Here is a 17,994-nt window from a genome sequence, read left to right on the forward strand (position 1 = left end):
ATGCTGTTTAGAAAAATATGGGAAACAAGGAGGTTTGATCTATACCAACTGACTTTAGAACCAACATCACACAGTGCCTGGCACAGACACCCAGCTATTTTCTACATACATGTCTGAGCACTCCATATGGGAGACATCATTTTAGAGAAAGGATTATGTTTCATCCTCCTCCTATAGCCAACCCTATGAGTTCAACAACAATTTACTTTTGAATAGAATATGAACTCTGAAGGAAGGCTCCTATTAATCTGTGCCATTTTTCCATTAATTTTCAGTCTATTTTTTTACTGTAAAAACAAAAATAATGCTTACTAAAGAATATACAAAGGTTAAACAAAAGGAGAAAAATAACCATATTCCTGCCACCCAGAAATATTCACTATTAGTATTTTGGTATACGTTTTATACCAGTAGTTTTTTTGTTTTTTTTTTCTTTAAACATAGATGTATAGACATCATATCCTACATGCAATTTCATATCCTGAATTTTTTTCCTTATAAAAAGGCATTTCTCCATACTACCCTGAATGAGCCCGATCTCCTCTGATCTCAGAAGCTAAGCAGGGTTGGGCCTGATCAGTACTGGGATGGGATTCTACCTGGGAATACCGGGTGCTGTAGGCCTTTTTATTTATCTATTAATTTTTTTTAAAAAGCATTTCCCCAACTCCTCATCAACTCTTTAAGAATTAATGGTGAGTTATTCTCTACAGAAAATGTCTACATTGATATTGAAACTACCTGAAATGCTAACTGCACAATATCTCTTTCGGAAGATTTTAGGTAGTTTACTTAAGCCCCTTTTGGCACTCTGAGGTTCTATTTTATTTTTCCTATTATAAATAATCTCATAATGAACATAATTGTACTTCATATTATCTCGGGTAGGTCTGTTTCTGACGATGGCTGTCCCAGGTGTGAAATTACCTGTTTAGACGCTACAAATATGCGTTTATGGCCACTGAGCAAAACTTAAGATCACCAGGCATCTGCTTCTAAACAAGGAAACTGGTAGCTTTCCCTTTTTCAACAGGACACAAACCCGAAGCTCCTTCTATGCCCTCCAGTGCTATGAAAATAGGAACACTTGCTCACCTATCACCTAGCACATCCTCCGCTCTTCCCTGCCCATAAAACGCTGCCCAGCCCTAAATAACTACACTACCCTGGGCTAGTCCCATCGCCTTTCGGACCTCATCTGTCCCCATGTTGCCCAGTTGGAGGGTGGCATGACTGAAGTGCTGGACCAGAGGATCCCCTGCAGCCCTTCCTGGAGGGGAGGTGGTGCCCTGAGCGCCGAAACCAAGCGCAGGGTCTTGGCAGGGCGAAGTCGCTTCGCCGACAGACCTGGGGGCTCAAAGCAATAAACTACAGCTTGGAGCTCCCGGGAGGGCCCAAGACACCGCAGCCCTTCCCCATCTCGATCCCGAGATTGGCCCCTGGCCCCCACTCTCAGCCTTCTCTCCATCTCCCCTGCAGCTCCCTCCTCTTGACCGCGGCTCACCTAGTCCACCCTCCAGACCTCATCTGGACTTCCCACTCTTCCCAGTGAAGGGGTCGCCCAAACCCCTCGGGGTCTTCTTTCCCACTCTCCTTTTCTTTCCGTGCCGTCCAAGCTAGTCCCAGTCTCCACAGTCTGGAAGTTCTCGGCTACCGCCAATATTGCTACTACCTTGCAAGATCCCCCATCACCTCCTCCGCATGCCTTTCCACGTTATCTGCATGGGGTTGTCCCTCGGTCTTTCCCGCCATGACTGGCTTTCCGTCCTATTTCACCACCCTCCCTCCCATGTGTCCGCGAGTTCTCTGGTCCTGGCCCCTTCGTTTTATTCGTCAGCCCCTCTCGTGAGCACCTCTATATCCTTTAGGTCCCCTCATATACCGCTCCACCAAGTGTGTCCCTCAGCGTCCCCGCCCGCGTCTCTACTTCTGTCCGTCCCCGAATGTGTTCCTCTGTTCCTGGAGTCTGGCCCTCGGTCCAGCCAGGCCTCTGCTCACCATCCCACCCCGGGACCGGTGAGTCTGCGGCCCGGTTCCCAGTCCTCGCCGGGGTAACTCTTTCCTCTTCCACTTTCTCTACTTTGAACCCATCCCAGCAGAGTCCAGGAAGTAGCCTGGCGCCGGAGACTGGCGGCGGTGACACCCAATGGGACTCGCCAGCGGCAGCAGCGGCCCCGCCCAGAGAGGAAATGCGGCCAATGGCCGTGTGAAGGCGGGACTTCCGCTGTCCCGCGGAGGGCGGGGGGAGCGAACTGTTGTGGTGCGGAGCGTTAGGCTGGCGGCGGCCAGGCGGCCCAGGGGCTGCCGCGGGACTCGGGGAGCAGCCCAGTGGCTGCAGGGGTGGAGTGGGCCGGACGAGCCGCGGGGCCCGGGCGCCGCGGGTTCGAGGCCGGGCCCCGCGCGAGGAGGCCGCGCCACCCCGGGGGAGCTGCCCGGCAACGAGTTTGCCCCGCAGCCGAAAGAAGGCGGGAGCCGGCGGGGGCCTTCGAAACCCCCTGGCAACGTGGGCCTGGAGTCCTTGGGGAGCGGCTGCTTCCTGGGAAGCTCTCCTGGACGCCCCCGCTGCAGGGTTACGGTTCTGGGCCCCCGGCAGAAGGCGCCTCCGGGTGACCCCCGGCGGGGCCCTGCGAGCCGCGGGAGCCGACCCCGGGGCCTCGAGCGGGGAGGAAGGGGGCTTCCGGAGGCGGAGGGCCGGGGGCCGAGGGAGCCGGGCCTCTCTGTCGCGGGGCAGGGCAGCGCCCGGGCTGGAGACGGACTCTGGGACCCTCGGGTGCGGGGGTCTCAGTGACCTGCCCCGCGGCGAGCGCAGCTGCGGAGTGGCCTACCGGGGACCCTCCCCCAGAGGAACCGGCCCGGGGCGGGGAGATGAACGGCTTCAGCACCGAGGAGGACAGCCGCGAAGGGCCCCCCGCCGCCCCCGCCGCCGCCCCGGGCTACGGCCAGAGCTGCTGCCTCATCGAGGACGGCGAGCGCTGCGTCCGGCCCGCGGGCAACGCCTCCTTCAGCAAGAGGGTCCAGAAGAGCATCTCGCAGAAGAAACTCAAGCTGGACATCGACAAGAGCGTGAGTCCGCCCCTGCCTGGGTCTGGGCCCCGGCACCCCCCACCCTCTCCGGCCGCTGCCCCGGGCTGCCGTCTGGACTCCCTGGGCACTCCCCGCCTTGGGCCTCGCCGCCCCGGGTCTGCAGAACTGAGGAGTTGGACTCGGCATTTCAAAGGCCGCTCCGGCGCTGACATGCTCTGACTGTGATTCTGCCCAGATCGGGAGGATGGGGGCGGGGGCTTCAGGACTCCTGCTGCCTGGGAAGATTGGACAGCAGTTTCCAACTTGTTTTATTGGTTTAGATTTTATAGCTGGGAGAGGTGGGTTAATTTGTTGGCCCTTGAAGGAGCAAGAATCGGAGAGGGGGTGAAGATACCCGGCTCTTTTCCAACTTCTCTCTCCTTCTAGGAACCCTGTTATTCTTTCAGACAGAGAAAGGTGGCAGTTACTTCCCTGGCTCCCGCAGCCTCGGCATCTGCAGAGTGTCACCGAGCTAGCTGCTTCGCAGGCAGCTGTGGGAATGGGTTTTTCTAGGATGTGGCAGAAATAAGGCCAAGGCCAGGTCTTGGGAAATGGCTCTTGCAGTCGATTTGACTGGAGGGGGAAGAAAAGACATCAATTTTCTTAGTGGTAGTTTCTTTTGAAGTAAGGGGGTGGAGATTTAAATTTAAATAGAATTGCCCTGCTCTTTGTGCCTTATTATAGGAAACTTCTCCTGTGTGATTTCTCCACTTCTAGTTAACAATTCTGAAGCTGTGCCTATTGTCAACCAATTAAGAACTTTTTAGTTTGACATCTGTTGCTGCAAGCCTTAAGTGATTGATTCATGATTAGGAACTGGAAATGAGTTAAGGGGGTATTTAATATTCAGGCAGACTAAGAGCTTAGGTGGTTAACATCCATTCTCTTTTAGAATCAAAATTTTTCCACACTTGGAGGAAATCAGAGACTGCTTGTTAAACTGAAAAGGAGTGCACGTTTCCTCTCTGATTTTAGGGTTGAAACAGGCCCCGAGATAGGAAGTGGGGGTGTCCAATACACACAGCACCTAAGAGGCTGGTTAGTTTCTTAAACATATTATCTGATTTATTTCCAAGCCCTATACATAACTCTTAAGTCTCCACTAAATACAAAATCTCCCCTGTCCCTTTTTTTTTTTTTTTTTTTTTTTAAGACAAAGTCTCACTCTGTTGCCCACACTAGAGTGCAGTGGCAAGATCTCAGCTCACTGCAACCTCCACCTCACAAGTTAAAGCAATTCTCCTGTCCCAGCCTCCTGAATAGCTGGGATTACAGGCGTTTGCCACCATGCCTGGCTAATTTTTTTATTTTTAGTGGAGATGGGGTTTTGCCATGCTGGACAGGCTAATCTTGAACTCCTGACCTCAAACGATCCACCCTCATAGGCCTCCCAAAGTGCTGGGATTACAGACGTGAGCCACTGTCCTAGCCCCCCTGTCCTTTCTTCAGACTCTTCCCTCCTACCCCATTTTAAGTTAATTGTTATAGTACATTTGTAGCTCTTGCATGGACAGGTGCTATTTTTAACTGGTTGGGAGAAAGTTAATGACTTTCTTACTACAGCTCTCTATCAATGAATGCATGAATGGTGATTACCTAAGAACAAACAAGGAGCTAGACATCAAGGTGGTCCCTCATTAGGTCACATGTTGAGGTGAAATACGGCAATGAATTCGTCCTCTTCGTAATACTGCCTACCTTCTGTGTAGATTGTTAGAAGCTGCTTTACTTGAGCAGCTTACAATAATATTTTCCAGGAAATAGAATCTTCCATCCCTTTTAGACCACTAGATCCCTTCCCATCTGAATGATTTTGCTACTGCAACTGGGGCTCCTTTTATTTACCCATTGACTCTACTAAAAAACCTGTGTTGAGCTATGCTGATCATTTCACACACACTATCTAGAAGAAAGGCAGCCCGAGCCTAGCACTAGTGTTCCCAAAAGTAATCCTTCTGAAGGAGTCAGGTTGCCAGGTGGAATCACTCACAATTTGTTTTAAGGTGATGTGAAGTCATTATTTCTGAAAGGGATTCTGTTTCTCACAGGTTTGGGCAGGAATTCAATTCCAGGTAACTGCTGTGTTACAAGAATTTTTAGCTGTTGCAGAAAGTGAAGGAAAAAAAAAAAACCCCTCTAGAGCCTTTGCTACCACTCTCCTGCCCCCACCCCACTCCCAAAGGCCCCTGAGCTCTGAAATTTTTGAAAACCAGTATGTACTTGAAAATGGTTAAGGAGAAAATGATTATTTATCTTGTAAGAGAGTCTAGCAGAGAACCTTTTTAAATAACAGCACCAAAAATTCAACTTGGGCTGTTTAACTCATGTTATGTAGACTTTGGCAGTGTTCTGTGATCTATTAAAATATTAATATACCTCTAATTAACATATTTCTGCTTTTTTTTTTCTGGAGAAAAATAGAAGTTGAGAATAGTATAAAGGAAAATGCTGGGGTAGGAAAAGACATGTACTGGGGGGCAGAAGGCCTGGGTGACCTTCCCCAGGTTATTTCGTCACTCTGGATGACTTCATTTTACCCATCTAGAAAATGGGATTGGGGTCAATGGGATTGCACTAGTGATTGCTAAGTTCTTTTACAGCTGAGATTCCATTCTATTGTCGTGCTCTGAAATCTCCCAGCCAAAGCTTTCGGAAGCCACCTGTTCTCCCTGTTCTGTTATAAATTTTGTTACTATGAACTTGAGCAGTTGATCTGAATGGACAGCTTCCTCTCAGGGATGCAGAATGTGCTTTGTTGTGCTTTCTTCCTGGAGAAAAGCATGTCCAGTAGTATATACATCAGCTAGGTGGGATTCTTTGGGACTGTGGCATGTGCTGTGTTTGAAAATCCTTTGACAGAGTTGAATATGGCAAAGCGATCCCAATTTGTAATCATGTAAATGGTGGCTTTCATTAGCCTAAGCCACTTTTAGATATAGGGGACTACCTATATTGGTGCATCAGCATTTGTCGAGTACCTGTTGTCTACAAGACACCATCATAGTATAAACTTAAAAGTATTCATGACTCACTAATCCAGCCACATTGAAAGTGATCATTCATCTGAATAAAATAAACAATTTTCATTATTTTCTCCATGAAAGGGTCTGAATTAATTGATGCCGATTTCCTGCCAGCTTACTTTTATCTTTAAGGATTTAAGGAATAAACTCAAATTCAGAAGTCTCTGCAGAACATTTGTGCAACAGCTGTTTCAGTTTCAACAACCCCAATTCATTTACCGGGCATTCAGTTTCTGTAAGGTTTTTCAATGGTTCCTCCAGCCAGCCCTGGAGGATTCTTCATGTTTTAGCTGCTGTCACCACCTTCACTTACTAGTGTGCCTCCAGCTTGCATTAGAAAATCTGTAGTATCCACCTTCTTTATGTGGTTCTCTACCTTGTAAGAATTTCCACATCTTTTTCCACATTTCTTTGTGGATCAGATGTGAGGTAATGCAAGAATTATGACACATGGAAACAAAGTTTTTCAGTTATTATCCTACAATAGTAGCTATTATCAGTATAAAAATAGAGTGTCCCAAATACATTGCCACTGTCCCTTCTTTCCTGCTTTCCTCCTCCCCAGGACAATGCATTCCAGCCTACTGTAAGTTTATGACTCCTACAGGCCTTCTGAAAATGTCACATCACTCCCTGCTTCCTTGAGGGACTCTTTCTTATCTAAAGGAAAGTCCAAGCTGTTCTCATGCCCTCCCCCACCCCTAGATGCCTCACTTTTTCATAATCTTTTGCATGTCACCCAACTGACACTGTGTACCCTGGGCCTCCCCACTCATTCTTTCTGTCATCCTCATTGGAAACTCTAAATCTTGGCTCTCCTACCCATGTGGAATGCTTCCTGTCTGCCTAAAGTCCTCTCTTTTAGTCAGGGCCCTTCTCCCTGAGCATCTCTGTTGCAGGGATCTCTTCCTTTGCTGAATCATTTACGGTCTTCATGATACAGTGGAGGTTTGGCGTATGATACACCGCCAAGTGTAATGTTAGCATCCACTTTGTGTTCTTTTGCAACTCAGTAGTGAGCTTCTGTGAATTATCGCCTACATCTTGTCTTCCATCTATCTCTCCAATGCCTTCCAGTGGAAGAAAGCCCACAATTTAACAGATACCTGTTGCTGTTACCAAGGAAGTGGCCAACTCTGACTTTGATTTTCTTTCCATTAGGTAAGACACCTGTATATCTGTGATTTTCACAAAAATTTCATCCAGAGTGTCCGAAATAAAAGGAAGAGGAAGACAAGTGACGATGGTGGAGATTCTCCCGAGCATGACACTGACATTCCTGAGGTAAAGGTTGAAGAAATCAGTTTGCAGAAGCTGGAAGAATGGATTCTAATCTGATCCTCACGTCTGGCCTGGGTCTACTTTTTGTGTTAAGAAGTAATTTTAGTCCCCTGTGTTTGGCTGTGGATTATTATCTGAAAAGTGAATTATAGTAATAGGGAATCTGAGAGCTAAAAGCTTGGACACCAACTGGTCAGACTGCTCCATCATTTTACAGACAGGCATAGGGAGCCGAGGTCATGTATATAGTTTGCAGGCTCTAGTCTAGGGCCCTTTCCAGTAGATCACGCTGCCTTTCCGCAAGACACCCCTGACCAATGCATAAATACAACCACAGTGTCACCTTTTTTTGAAACCCTGTTTATGCTTTTAGAGAGTGTGTAATGGTTTGGGAGAAGTGTCTTCCCTTCTTTTTTCTGCTCTGTGAAATGAAGGTGTAAGCTGTCAGTTCATACCGACTCTGATTTTCTCTCACTGATTTCTTGACACTTAGTCCAGACTGTTTGCAAGGATCCATTTCAAAATCGGTTACACTGGACCTGGTTTTCTCAACCCTAGCACTGTTGACATTTGGGGCCAAATAATTTTTGTTGTGGGACTGTCCTCTGCATTGTAGGATATTTAACAGCATGTCTCAGCAGCATCCCCTCATGGGATTCTACCCATCACCCTGAGTCATGATAATCAAAAAGTATCTCCAGACATTGCCACATATCCTTTGCAAGACAAAATCGTCCTGTGTTGAGAACCACTGCGCTAGACCATGAGAACTAGGCTTCTCAAACCAGAAGGCTGCATTCCCTTCAGGTGCCGGTGTCTATTAAGTGAGGATTCAGGAAAGAATATTGGATTTTCTTTCTACTAAATTGTTTTCACTCAAGACTCAGCAAAAGAAGAACCGTTTATAGTGTACATTGAATATTTGACACATGAATATTTCATAAGGCAACCGCCTGTTAGCACTCAGAGTGAAAATGACTGTGTAGGAATAGAAAGAGTAGGCGGGCCTTTGTCTGCAGATGTGGAGGAAACCTTTGAAAATCTGGCCCTTTCCCTCTGCCCCTCCCTGTGTCCCCTTTTCCAACATTGGTTTACAAAATCTTTGCTGTTGCCTTTAGCATCATTGTTATTCTATAAAGAAATGGATGTATTCGATTTCTAAATGCTTTTCACAAAAAAAAAAAAAAAAGGTTTTGAGGAATGTTTTGAAAAGAATGAAGGACTTTGGCCCCTCATATTGATCATTCATTTTGTTTTTAAGTGCTCTCCACCTGCCTGAAGCAAGAACAGCTCTTTTAGAGGCAGGTAAAGGCAGCCCAACTTTCTGGGCCTTCAATTTTTCATGACTATGCAGCTTTCCTCTCTTCCTTTGTTAGAAAAAAAAGGGGGGGTCCCTTCCCCTCTGTTATCAAGTCATCTGCAAAGACCCCAACCCTAACCTACTGGTTTGCATATTCACTACAGTAGCTTTTGAACTTTCTCTGGAGGGAGGTTAAGGATTCTAATACCTGAAGGCTGGGTCTAGGAAAGAGCTATCTGAGGATTACAGTTCTTCCCACTGCCCTCATTTGTGTCCCCCTATCCAGTCACTGCCTCGTTCTGGCCTGTCTTTCTCCAGGATGTCTCTGGTTTTACCTTTACTCTCCCATCTTTGGTGTCCCTTCTAGCATCACTGCCCCTCCAAAGCTCAATCTCTTCATCACATTCTGATTGTTGCTATAGCATCTCCCTTTGTATCCCCTCATCAGTCTTCCCAACCACCACCACCACCAGAGCCATCCTGCACTATCACCCTCCACCCTCTGTGATAGCTCCTTCTGTTTTTTTAGACATGCTACCATCCAGTCTCACCTTTTAAACCCATCTCAGTTGCCTGTGACCCCCTGGCCCATCTATGCCTCTTCCAGCTGCCTGTGCTCTGATTTTCTTCCTCATTCCCTACCCTGTTTCTCAGTGCCTTAGCAGACCCTGCCCCTCCTTAGCTTAGCTTCACCTTCTCTACCAGTTTTGTGAGATCAGCCCACTCCAGCCAGCTCCACTGTTATTTTTGCCCTCCTAGCCAGTTACTAGTCCTTAATAGACCATTTCTAAGACCTCTTTTGTAGCCCTCCCCATCCTCACCCCTACCAAGTGTAGTGCTAGGCACATAGTGGGCTTTTGGTAAGTCCTGGCTGGTCAGGTAATGGATAACCTTTTTCTCCTCTTCTCCGTAGGTCGATCTGTTCCAGCTGCAGGTGAATACCCTACGACGTTATAAACGACACTACAAGTTGCAGACCAGACCGGGCTTCAATAAGGCCCAGTTAGCAGAAGTAGGTAGACAAAATTGCCCTCTAAAAAGAGCCAGCATTGTGCTGCTTCTAATGGTGACCCTGATTCTCCCTTACTGTGTGTGTCTGCTAAGTGTAATCTCCAGAATTCTGGAAGCAACTCTGTATTCCTCTTTGGCACAATTTAGAACTCCACAGCTTTAGACCTGCAAAGGTCTCAGTTCCAGAAAAGAAACCATGGCACAGAAAGAGGAAAGGGCTTGCTTAAAATCACATAGCAGACCAGGCGTGGTGGCTCACACCTGTAATCCCAGTACTTTGGGAGGCCAAGGCCAGTGGATCACAAGGTCAGGAGTTCGAGACCAGTCTGATCAACATAGTGAAACCCCATCTCTACTAAAAAAAAATACAAAAATTAGCCTGGCATGGTGGTACATACCTGTAGTCCCAGCCACTCAGGAGACTGAGGCAGGAGAATCGCTTGGAGGCAGGTGAATCGCTTGAACCCAGGAGGCAGAGGTTGCAGTGAGCAGAGATTGCCCCATTGCACTCCAGCCTGAGCAACAGAGCGAGGCTTCCGATCAAAAAAAAAAAAAAAAAAAAAAATCACACAGTAAGTTGATAGCAGAATTATTGAGCCTGAGATCTCATGACTCCAGATTCTAAGTCCTGAGTGTTCATTTGTTTGAATCCTTTGCAAGATACTTTACTTTTTTTTTTTTTTTTTTTTTTTTTTGAGACAGACTTTGTGCAGTCGCACAGTCTAGGGTCACTGCAGCCCCAAACTCCCAACTCCAAGTGATCCTTCCCACCTCAGCCTCTAGATCTCTAGATTAGCTTAGACCACAGGTGCACACCACCATACTCAGCTAATTTTGTTTATTTTTGTAGAGATGAGGTCTCACTGTGTTGCCCAAATGATTCTCTTGGGCTCAAGCGATCCTCCCACCTCAGCCTCCCAAAGTGTTGGGATTACAGGCGTGAGCCACTGTGCCTGGCTTAGCAAGATTCTTTATAGAGATGATTATTTTTGCACGTCAGATGTGTCAGATTAATCATTCCAAAACCTTCCTGATGTTCTGCAAGAGCTATTTTTCTTTTTTTTCCTTGATTTCCCCTTGGTGTTGGTAATGAAAGTATTTCAATGAATGGCACCCAAGAAAGTCTTCTCCTGCCCTGAGTTCTTAACACAGTTTGGAGTCAGGGGAAATGCACCATTGGCCACTTCTTAAATACTTGAACAGCCTGGCTTGATAATTCCATCCTTGGCATTTGTATGGGTATTCTCTCATCCCTCTTTTCTTTCTTAATCACTCTTTTCTTAATGTATTTTTCTGCCTATTGTTGAAAAGTTGGAAAATGGAGAAAAGAAAAATATAATTCTATTATCCAGAGATAACCATTCTTTATGTCTAGTACTCTGTCATCTTTTATCTGTTTCAATTACCTTGATCCGTTGAGATTTCCTGAAAGGCTCCCAGCCTGTTTCATTTTTGGTTTTTCCTGTAGAGGTTTCTTGCTCAGCTGTCACTTAAACTTCTTCAACAGTGTCCAGATGACACAGAGGAGGTCACAAACCTCTCCTGCTTCAAGATAATATCAGCCATTTGCCAGTGTTCTCCCTGGTGGAAGGGAAAGAATGAGATGGGGCAAGAGGAGACCTGCATTCTCATTACTTACAGAATGCAGTATTAGGAGTATGTAGTAAATGATGCATTTTCCTTCAAATCCAGTGTGTCTTTCAAGAGGCAATTATGTACTATTTAGAGGAATTTTGGGGTTCAGATGCCTCTGTTCAGTTTGCTCAGTTGGCTGTTCATTTAACACAATTTTTTTTTTAAGACACGAGTCTTGCTCTGTCTCCCAGGCTGGAGTGCAGTAGCATGATCTCAACTCACCGCAACTCCGCCTCCCAGGTTCAAGTGATTCTCCTGCTTCAGCCTCTCAAGTGGCGGGGATTACAGGTGCCTGCCACCACACCCAGCTAATTTTTGTATTTTTAGTAGAGACAAGTTTCATCATGTTGGCCAGGCTGGTCTTAGACTCCTGACCTCGGGTGATCTGCCAGCCTCGGCCTCCCAAAGTGCTGGGATTACAGGTGGGAGCCACCACACCTGACCTAACACAATTTTTATGTTTTTGAGACAGGGTCTCTGTCACCTAAGCTGGAGTGCAGTAATGCAATCACAGCTCACTGAAGCCTCAACCCCCTGGGCTCAAATGATCCTGTTACCTTAGCCTCCTAAGTAGCTGGGACCACAGGTGCATGCTACAACACCTGGCTAATTTTTTTTTTTTTTTTTTTTTGATAGAGATGAGTTCTCCACTAAGTTGCCCAGGGTGCTCTCAAACTCCTGGCCTCAACTAATCCTCCCGCCTTAACTTCCAAAGCATTGAGATTGTAGGTGTGAGCCACCATGCCTGCCTGACAATTTTTAAGAGACACATTTCTGCCCACTTTCAAGGCCTTAGGGATTTGGTAGCAGCCAGCCAACCAGAGCAGTCCCCATCTCTCCTCCATGAGTATGATCATGAAATCATGCCATGACAGGTGGTTGGCTGCCACTGAAATAGAAGTGCACCTTGGAAGAGTTGTGGGTTAAAAAGCCACTTTTGGATCCTGGAAATTAAACCACCTACATCCCTGGGGAGGAAAGGCAAAGGGCATTCTGAGTTCTGCACATGGCAGGAAGTTCTGCAGCAGTTGTAATTCCCACCACAGCATGCAAGCAACTCCCTCTTTGCTTCTTTATCGAATGCAGAATTTGCAGTGTGATTTATGCACGGTTTAAGGAACTTTGGTTTTTCCCCCCTCCCCACGCATAGACTGTGAGTCGACACTTCAGGAACATACCTGTGAATGAAAAAGAGACCCTTGCCTACTTCATCTACATGGTGAAGAGTAACAAGAGTAGACTGGACCAGAAATCAGAGGGAGGCAAGCAGCTTGAGTGAGGATGAAGCACATCTTAAAGGAATGAAGTGTAATGCTTGATGCACAGGTGATAATCTGCTACATTTAAGCCCAGAAAGACTGTTAAATATTATTGTAAATAAAAAAGTTTGAATGATGAATACTGTAAATCTTTTTGGTCAGGAGGATTATATTCTCATAATTTAGCATGTATATAGAAAGACTTTCTTTTAAAATGACTAAAAAAGCAGGATCATTAAAAGAATTAAAAACTATGTATTTCAGCATTCAGCAAAGCATTAAGTCAATTCTAGTGGAAATGTGGGATAAGAAATACTTTGGTAATCACCTTATCCACCAGGCTGCCACGTGTGAGCCGTAGCTTGGAATAGCAGCAAAGTGCAATTGACAGTGGAAGTGCATGAGCAGACAGAAGTCTGGACTTGCATGCTGCCCGCTGGCGATGTAGATATCCCGCCAGCTTCGTTGCAAGCTTTGTCATTTATCAGCAGATCAGTTTGACACTGGTCCCCCTCTCACCCTTGCCTTGTACACAGGCACTCAATCAGTATGTATTGGCTAATTGAGCTGTCACTAATAGTGCCAGCCTTGTAACATCTGCTTCACACCTCTCATTACTGAGACCTCTGCCATTTCTGTTGCTCACCACTTAACTGCTAGAATGTGGAGGAAATCCTGATGCACCAACAAGGAAGTTTCTGATCAGATAAGGATTTCAGGACAGTTGCATGTGCAAAACTGTATTCATTGAGGTTCCAGAAACAGTGATATAGAGACCCTCACAGAAGATATGGTCCCTTATGTACCCCGCTGTGCTTCACTCTTTGGGGTACGGTTAGATATTGTGACTTCAGCCAAGCTCCTGGACAATAAATGCATTGACACACTGACATATTTAGTGGTTTGTGGCAAGTGTTTTCAGAAGTATTCATCCTAAGTTCACAACCACCATGCAAGCTGCCAGGGGCCGTGTGATTCCTGCCCAAAAGTCCAGCTTAGGATTGAAAGTCTGGCTGGCCTTGACTCCCTGGGTTCTGGTCATCAGCAAATCAAGAGTTTGGGCAATAAAGGTCAATTCCATCTGATGCTCATTTTTGTGAACAATTTGCCTCCTTCCCTCTTAGGGAGAAAGACTGCTAAAATAATTTTTTGGAAATAATTTGTTGTTCAAAAAGTTGAGCTGCTCAACCTAATTATATCAGAGCCGAAGTATCCTGTGAAAACAAAGCTTTATATCCAAAAACATGCTTTTGCAAAATTCTCTAATCAGTATAATGGAGGACAGATGGTATGAGGTAGGAGGGTGGGAGAAAGAGAAGAAAAGGATTTAGATTCTAATTTATGACCATCTTGACATATGGTCAAAGGTGTCATTTTCCTCTTCAGTTTCAATTCTGAGTTACTTCTTAAGCCTTAAATAATAAAAAGAACAATGAATAGACTGGCTTGGCAGAGAGTTTCACAGATGGCTTAATCTGAGCACCATCTCAGAGAAGTCAGAACTAAACCCCTTGCTGAGCAGGGTGGCAGAGTGTCCAAAGGTCTCATTTCTGTGTAGCAGAGTACCATGCTTTCTGTGGAATAGGGACAGGGTCACCACTCCCACTAAAATGCAGTATATTCCATTGCAGCAAAGCTTTTGCTTGTGTTCAAAATGCATGTCAAGCAGATTGCAGCCTTTTTAATTAAATATGTATAAATGAGTGTATATAGAATATGCTCTGGACTGGAGGGGATCCTATTTTGGTGTGCCTCCTGGCTGTGGATGGCATATTCCAGTGCTCTGTGAGTGTTTTCAGTCATTCACATTCACTGTGTGCTTAGAACTGAAGGATGTTGATCCAGGCATCAAGAAGGCTCCAGGGGCTAGAGTTGAGGGGCACATGGGGCCTGCAGGTTAAGGCATCATTAACTTGCTCCATGGAAGTGTCCATATCTTAATGAGTAAAAAAGTGTATTTTTCTGATATGTAAACCAGAATTGTGGGCATGTAGGTCACATCCCTATTTCTTTAGCAGCAAATCTGTTTTCCCAGTTGAGAGAGACAATAGCTTCTGCATAAGAATATGTGGTGGTAGGATCCATCTGTTCAAGCGTGTCTGAAAGAATCTTTGTTCCAAATCTAAACCTGGGGAAATATTTCACCTTCAACCAGATGCTGTGTTGTTGTCTTTCCTCTAAGGAGAGGTGCTTGTGGAAAGTGGAGGTTGCAGTCATCCTTTAAACCTTTTAAAACACTCCAGGTAAGAGAAAAGACAAAGCTATTTGAACCTGTTTTTCTTATGTGCAGAAATCTGTTCTTTCATCAAACCACTAAACCACCTGCCTTAGCCTCTTCTGCAGTTTCTGGTGGCTTTATCTTTGGGCAAGGGACTCCTGCCTGTGAGAAGTGTCCAGGCCCCCCGGAGCAATGAGGCCTGGCTTCAGGGAGCGGTGGGGTGTGGGGAAAGCAGTGTTCATCTTGGCTGCTGCATTTTTACACCACCCATCAAGGACACGAGCTTCTCTCCACCTGTGACGTAGCAACGCTGCCTTCTTTCCTCTTGGTGCTCCTGGGCAAAACTGGAATTTGAAATCCAGAACTGGCATTGTCTTCTTAAAGAGTATGGTTCCTGCCTCAGTTCCAGCCTGGCGTGGGTCTTTGATATACCCTGAAGGTTCTCACATGGAAACATCAATAGCCTAGCCTTCATGTTGTTTTAAGATTTTTAAAAACCAATGGACAAACTTCTTACTTGGAGGAACAAACTCTTAGGCTGGCAACAGCATGTAAAAAAGATCATAGCTGAATCTCATAAAAGATTGAAAACCAAAGGATTCAAGACCAGTGTTGTAAAATGAAGAGAAATATTACTACGTGTGTGTTACAGCTGCCAGTCGTTAGATGTCCCTGTCATAGCTAAATAGTCACTGCTAGCCTTTCAGAGAACAGATAGTAACAGTTGTTTGCAGCTGCAGTGTTGCATCTAATTTTGGTGTTTTGGCTCTATTTTGTGGGAGTTTTTTTGTTAATATCCTGCAGGGCAGTTGCCTGGTGGAAGGGAAAGGGTGGGAGAAGGAAGTTACTCTCGAGGATTTGCCTATTGAGGGAGGCTATACCTGGTGTAGATTCCAGAGCAGTGCTTCATGGAAGTCATCCAAAGGCGCTGTCAGTCGTTACAATGACAAAATCTCAAAAGTTGAGAAAGAGCCGTTAAATCACCCAATCTAGGCTCCACATAGGTGCTGACATTCTGCCCACAACCGCCCCACCAAGGGGTTGAGCAGTCTGGACTTAAACACCTCCGAAGACAGAGAACCCACTACCTCCTAGAGAAGCCTGTTCTTTGTGAACCTCTGGCTTTTCTATGTTCTCTGTAATTTCCATCTTAGTCTCTGCCCCATGGGGGCCATGTGGGACAAGTTATTTTTGGCAAAGCACCTAATTGCTGGCACTGTCCCAGGGCATAGCGTTTGCCTTTTGGAAATAAGCAGTGCTAGGACATGGACACTTTGGTGTCCTGTCCTTACCCCTGAGTATTAGTCCACTCAGTTCCTTGTTGGAGAATGCTGAGAAAACCTTACTGGCTGGCTTATGCTCGCTTGTTCTTGCCAAAGCAGTGGGGGGATGAGAGGGGGATGAGATGTTAGCAGCCTGCTAAAACTCAAGACAGATGAGGACTCAGTTCTGTACTTGCCCCACAAAAATGGATGCTTACAACATCAGGAAAAAGTTCAGCTGGAAGATTTATAACTTTATTGCTTTCCATGAAGTTTAAAGGTCTCATGGTTGCCCAGGGCTTGTACCTTAGATTTCTGTACGGACTTCACACACTGTTTTTACTAAGAAAACAAAGTCTCGGTGTCAGAAAAGTGCTATATTTTCAAGGTGGAAAGACCTTTAAGCTTGCTGTTGCCCAGTCATCCATTTTTAGAGATGGGGAAACTAAAACTCAAAAAGATGTGCCTGAGGTCATACGGCATTACCAGCACCAACCTCGGGCCCTCTTGACCCGTCTAGCATTTTTCTTTCTGTCTTACAGGATGACTCTAATTCAGTCTAAATCAGCTGCCCTCAGATTCTTGAGAACTTATAATTGAGCAGAAATTCCCAAGGCCAACCTGGCTCTCAGGGACCAACCTGCAGAACTCAAGATTAAGTGGAATGATCAGGCCAGTTAAGTTTAGCAAAATGAGTGGTTAGGGAAAATAGATCTAGCCTGTAATTTAAAACCAGGGTTCAAAAGCTCTAGTGGGAGACGTAGTATTGTCCTGGCATTTAAATTCTTATGAAATGGGCTTGATCTGTGATCTCTTGGTCAGACCTGCCTTCCAGGTGATCCTCAGAGATTGTATAATGCAGCTGGCCCTGGCTCCTGGTCCCCATTACTGAGCTGGGCCATTAAACTGAAGGTCAGATGAGCTCAAGAGCATGCCTTGGGAAGCATGGTGCTTTAAGGGTGCCTTTTTATTCCTTTCATTGTATTATAGACTGTTTCCAAGTTTATGGTTAGGAATGGTAAAGTGGGTTTGGTGATTTGAGGTAGAATCCAGCCTGGGGCAAGATGGGAACTTTTCTTGAGGTAGAAATGTCTACAGTCAGTTGTTTTATCTAGCTTGCATCTCAAACACAAACCCTTCAGTTGCTTTCACTTAATGAACACATTTGCCAATGACAGAGGGTTGTACAGGATCCCTCTTTTACATTTCTATTGTCTGCTGTGCTCATCAGAGTATATTTTGGGGTATGAGGTTTTGGGGTTTTTTTTCCCCCTCCGTTTTGTAACTGCCTTATTGAAAAGTAAGTGCCCTTCCATTCCAGGCCGCCTCATATTGTACTTGTTTCCTGCCAAATCTGGGGGATCATTTGTATCTTAACTTTGTAATCTATGGCTCTGTACTGTTGAAAGGCTCTCAAGTCTATGGGGTCTCCTTAGTATGTATGTGACTTTCCATGTTGCAATATCACACAGATGGGATGGCCCAACTTCTGCTCTTAATAAACAACCTGAATGAGTAAGAGACCATCTGTCTTCCCTTTGAATTTCTATATAGAATTCAGATGCTTTCACTTCCACATTTGGCCCCTGGCAGCATATTACAGTGATTAATGACAGTGATCTTTCCTCCCAGCTCCAAATACTAGCACCTACATTCCCAGTGTACACTGAGTTTAGATCCCAGAAGATTAAGCCCAAGTTCCAGTCCTGCTATCACATTCACTCACCTGGAAAGAGCCTGACTGGGTCCAACAGCCTGAGTCTGGAGCTCAACTTCCATGTAATGTACTGGATGCCCTGGGCAAATAGAGTTCTCTCGCTGGGTCTTCAGCTCTCCACCTAAATAAACTGGATGGGGAATTAACTGCACATTGAAATACCTGCAGAGGGTGAGCTGCAAACTGGAAAACGCAGGTCCCTTCTAAGGGCAGCCACTACTCAGC

At 45.8% G+C, this 17,994-nt stretch overlaps 1 protein-coding gene and 1 pseudogene across 1 annotated transcript; both read left to right on the forward strand.

The window, feature by feature from the left end:
• The first annotated feature begins 505 nt into the window (after positions 1-505).
• On the forward strand, positions 506-624 carry LOC119473000 (annotated as a pseudogene).
• A 1,593-nt stretch (positions 625-2,217) lies between these two features.
• Positions 2,218-17,575, forward strand: SAP30L (SAP30 like). Its single transcript, XM_017540537.2, has 4 exons — positions 2,218-3,063; positions 7,248-7,370; positions 9,581-9,679; positions 12,464-17,575. Exons 1-4 carry the CDS (start codon positions 2,866-2,868, stop codon positions 12,590-12,592), a joined length of 549 nt encoding a protein of 182 aa, XP_017396026.1. The 5' UTR covers positions 2,218-2,865; the 3' UTR covers positions 12,593-17,575.
• The last annotated feature ends 419 nt before the right edge of the window (positions 17,576-17,994 follow it).

Source organism: Cebus imitator, unplaced genomic scaffold, assembly GCF_001604975.1.
Source record: "Cebus imitator isolate Cc_AM_T3 unplaced genomic scaffold, Cebus_imitator-1.0 Scaffold126, whole genome shotgun sequence".
Taxonomy (NCBI): Eukaryota; Metazoa; Chordata; class Mammalia; order Primates; family Cebidae; genus Cebus; species Cebus imitator.

What these genes read in the sequence shown, in the direction of transcription:
- SAP30L (XM_017540537.2), top strand. Translation starts at nt 2,866, where the DNA reads ATGAACGGCTTCAGCACCGAGGAGGACAGCCGCGAAGGGCCCCCCGCC. An exon ending in AGCTGGACATCGACAAGAGC is followed by an intron (nt 3,064 to 7,247) that starts GTGAGTCCGCCC and finishes TCTTTCCATTAG; the next exon opens with GTAAGACACCTGTATATCTG. An exon ending in ATGACACTGACATTCCTGAG is followed by an intron (nt 7,371 to 9,580) that starts GTAAAGGTTGAA and finishes TCTTCTCCGTAG; the next exon opens with GTCGATCTGTTCCAGCTGCA.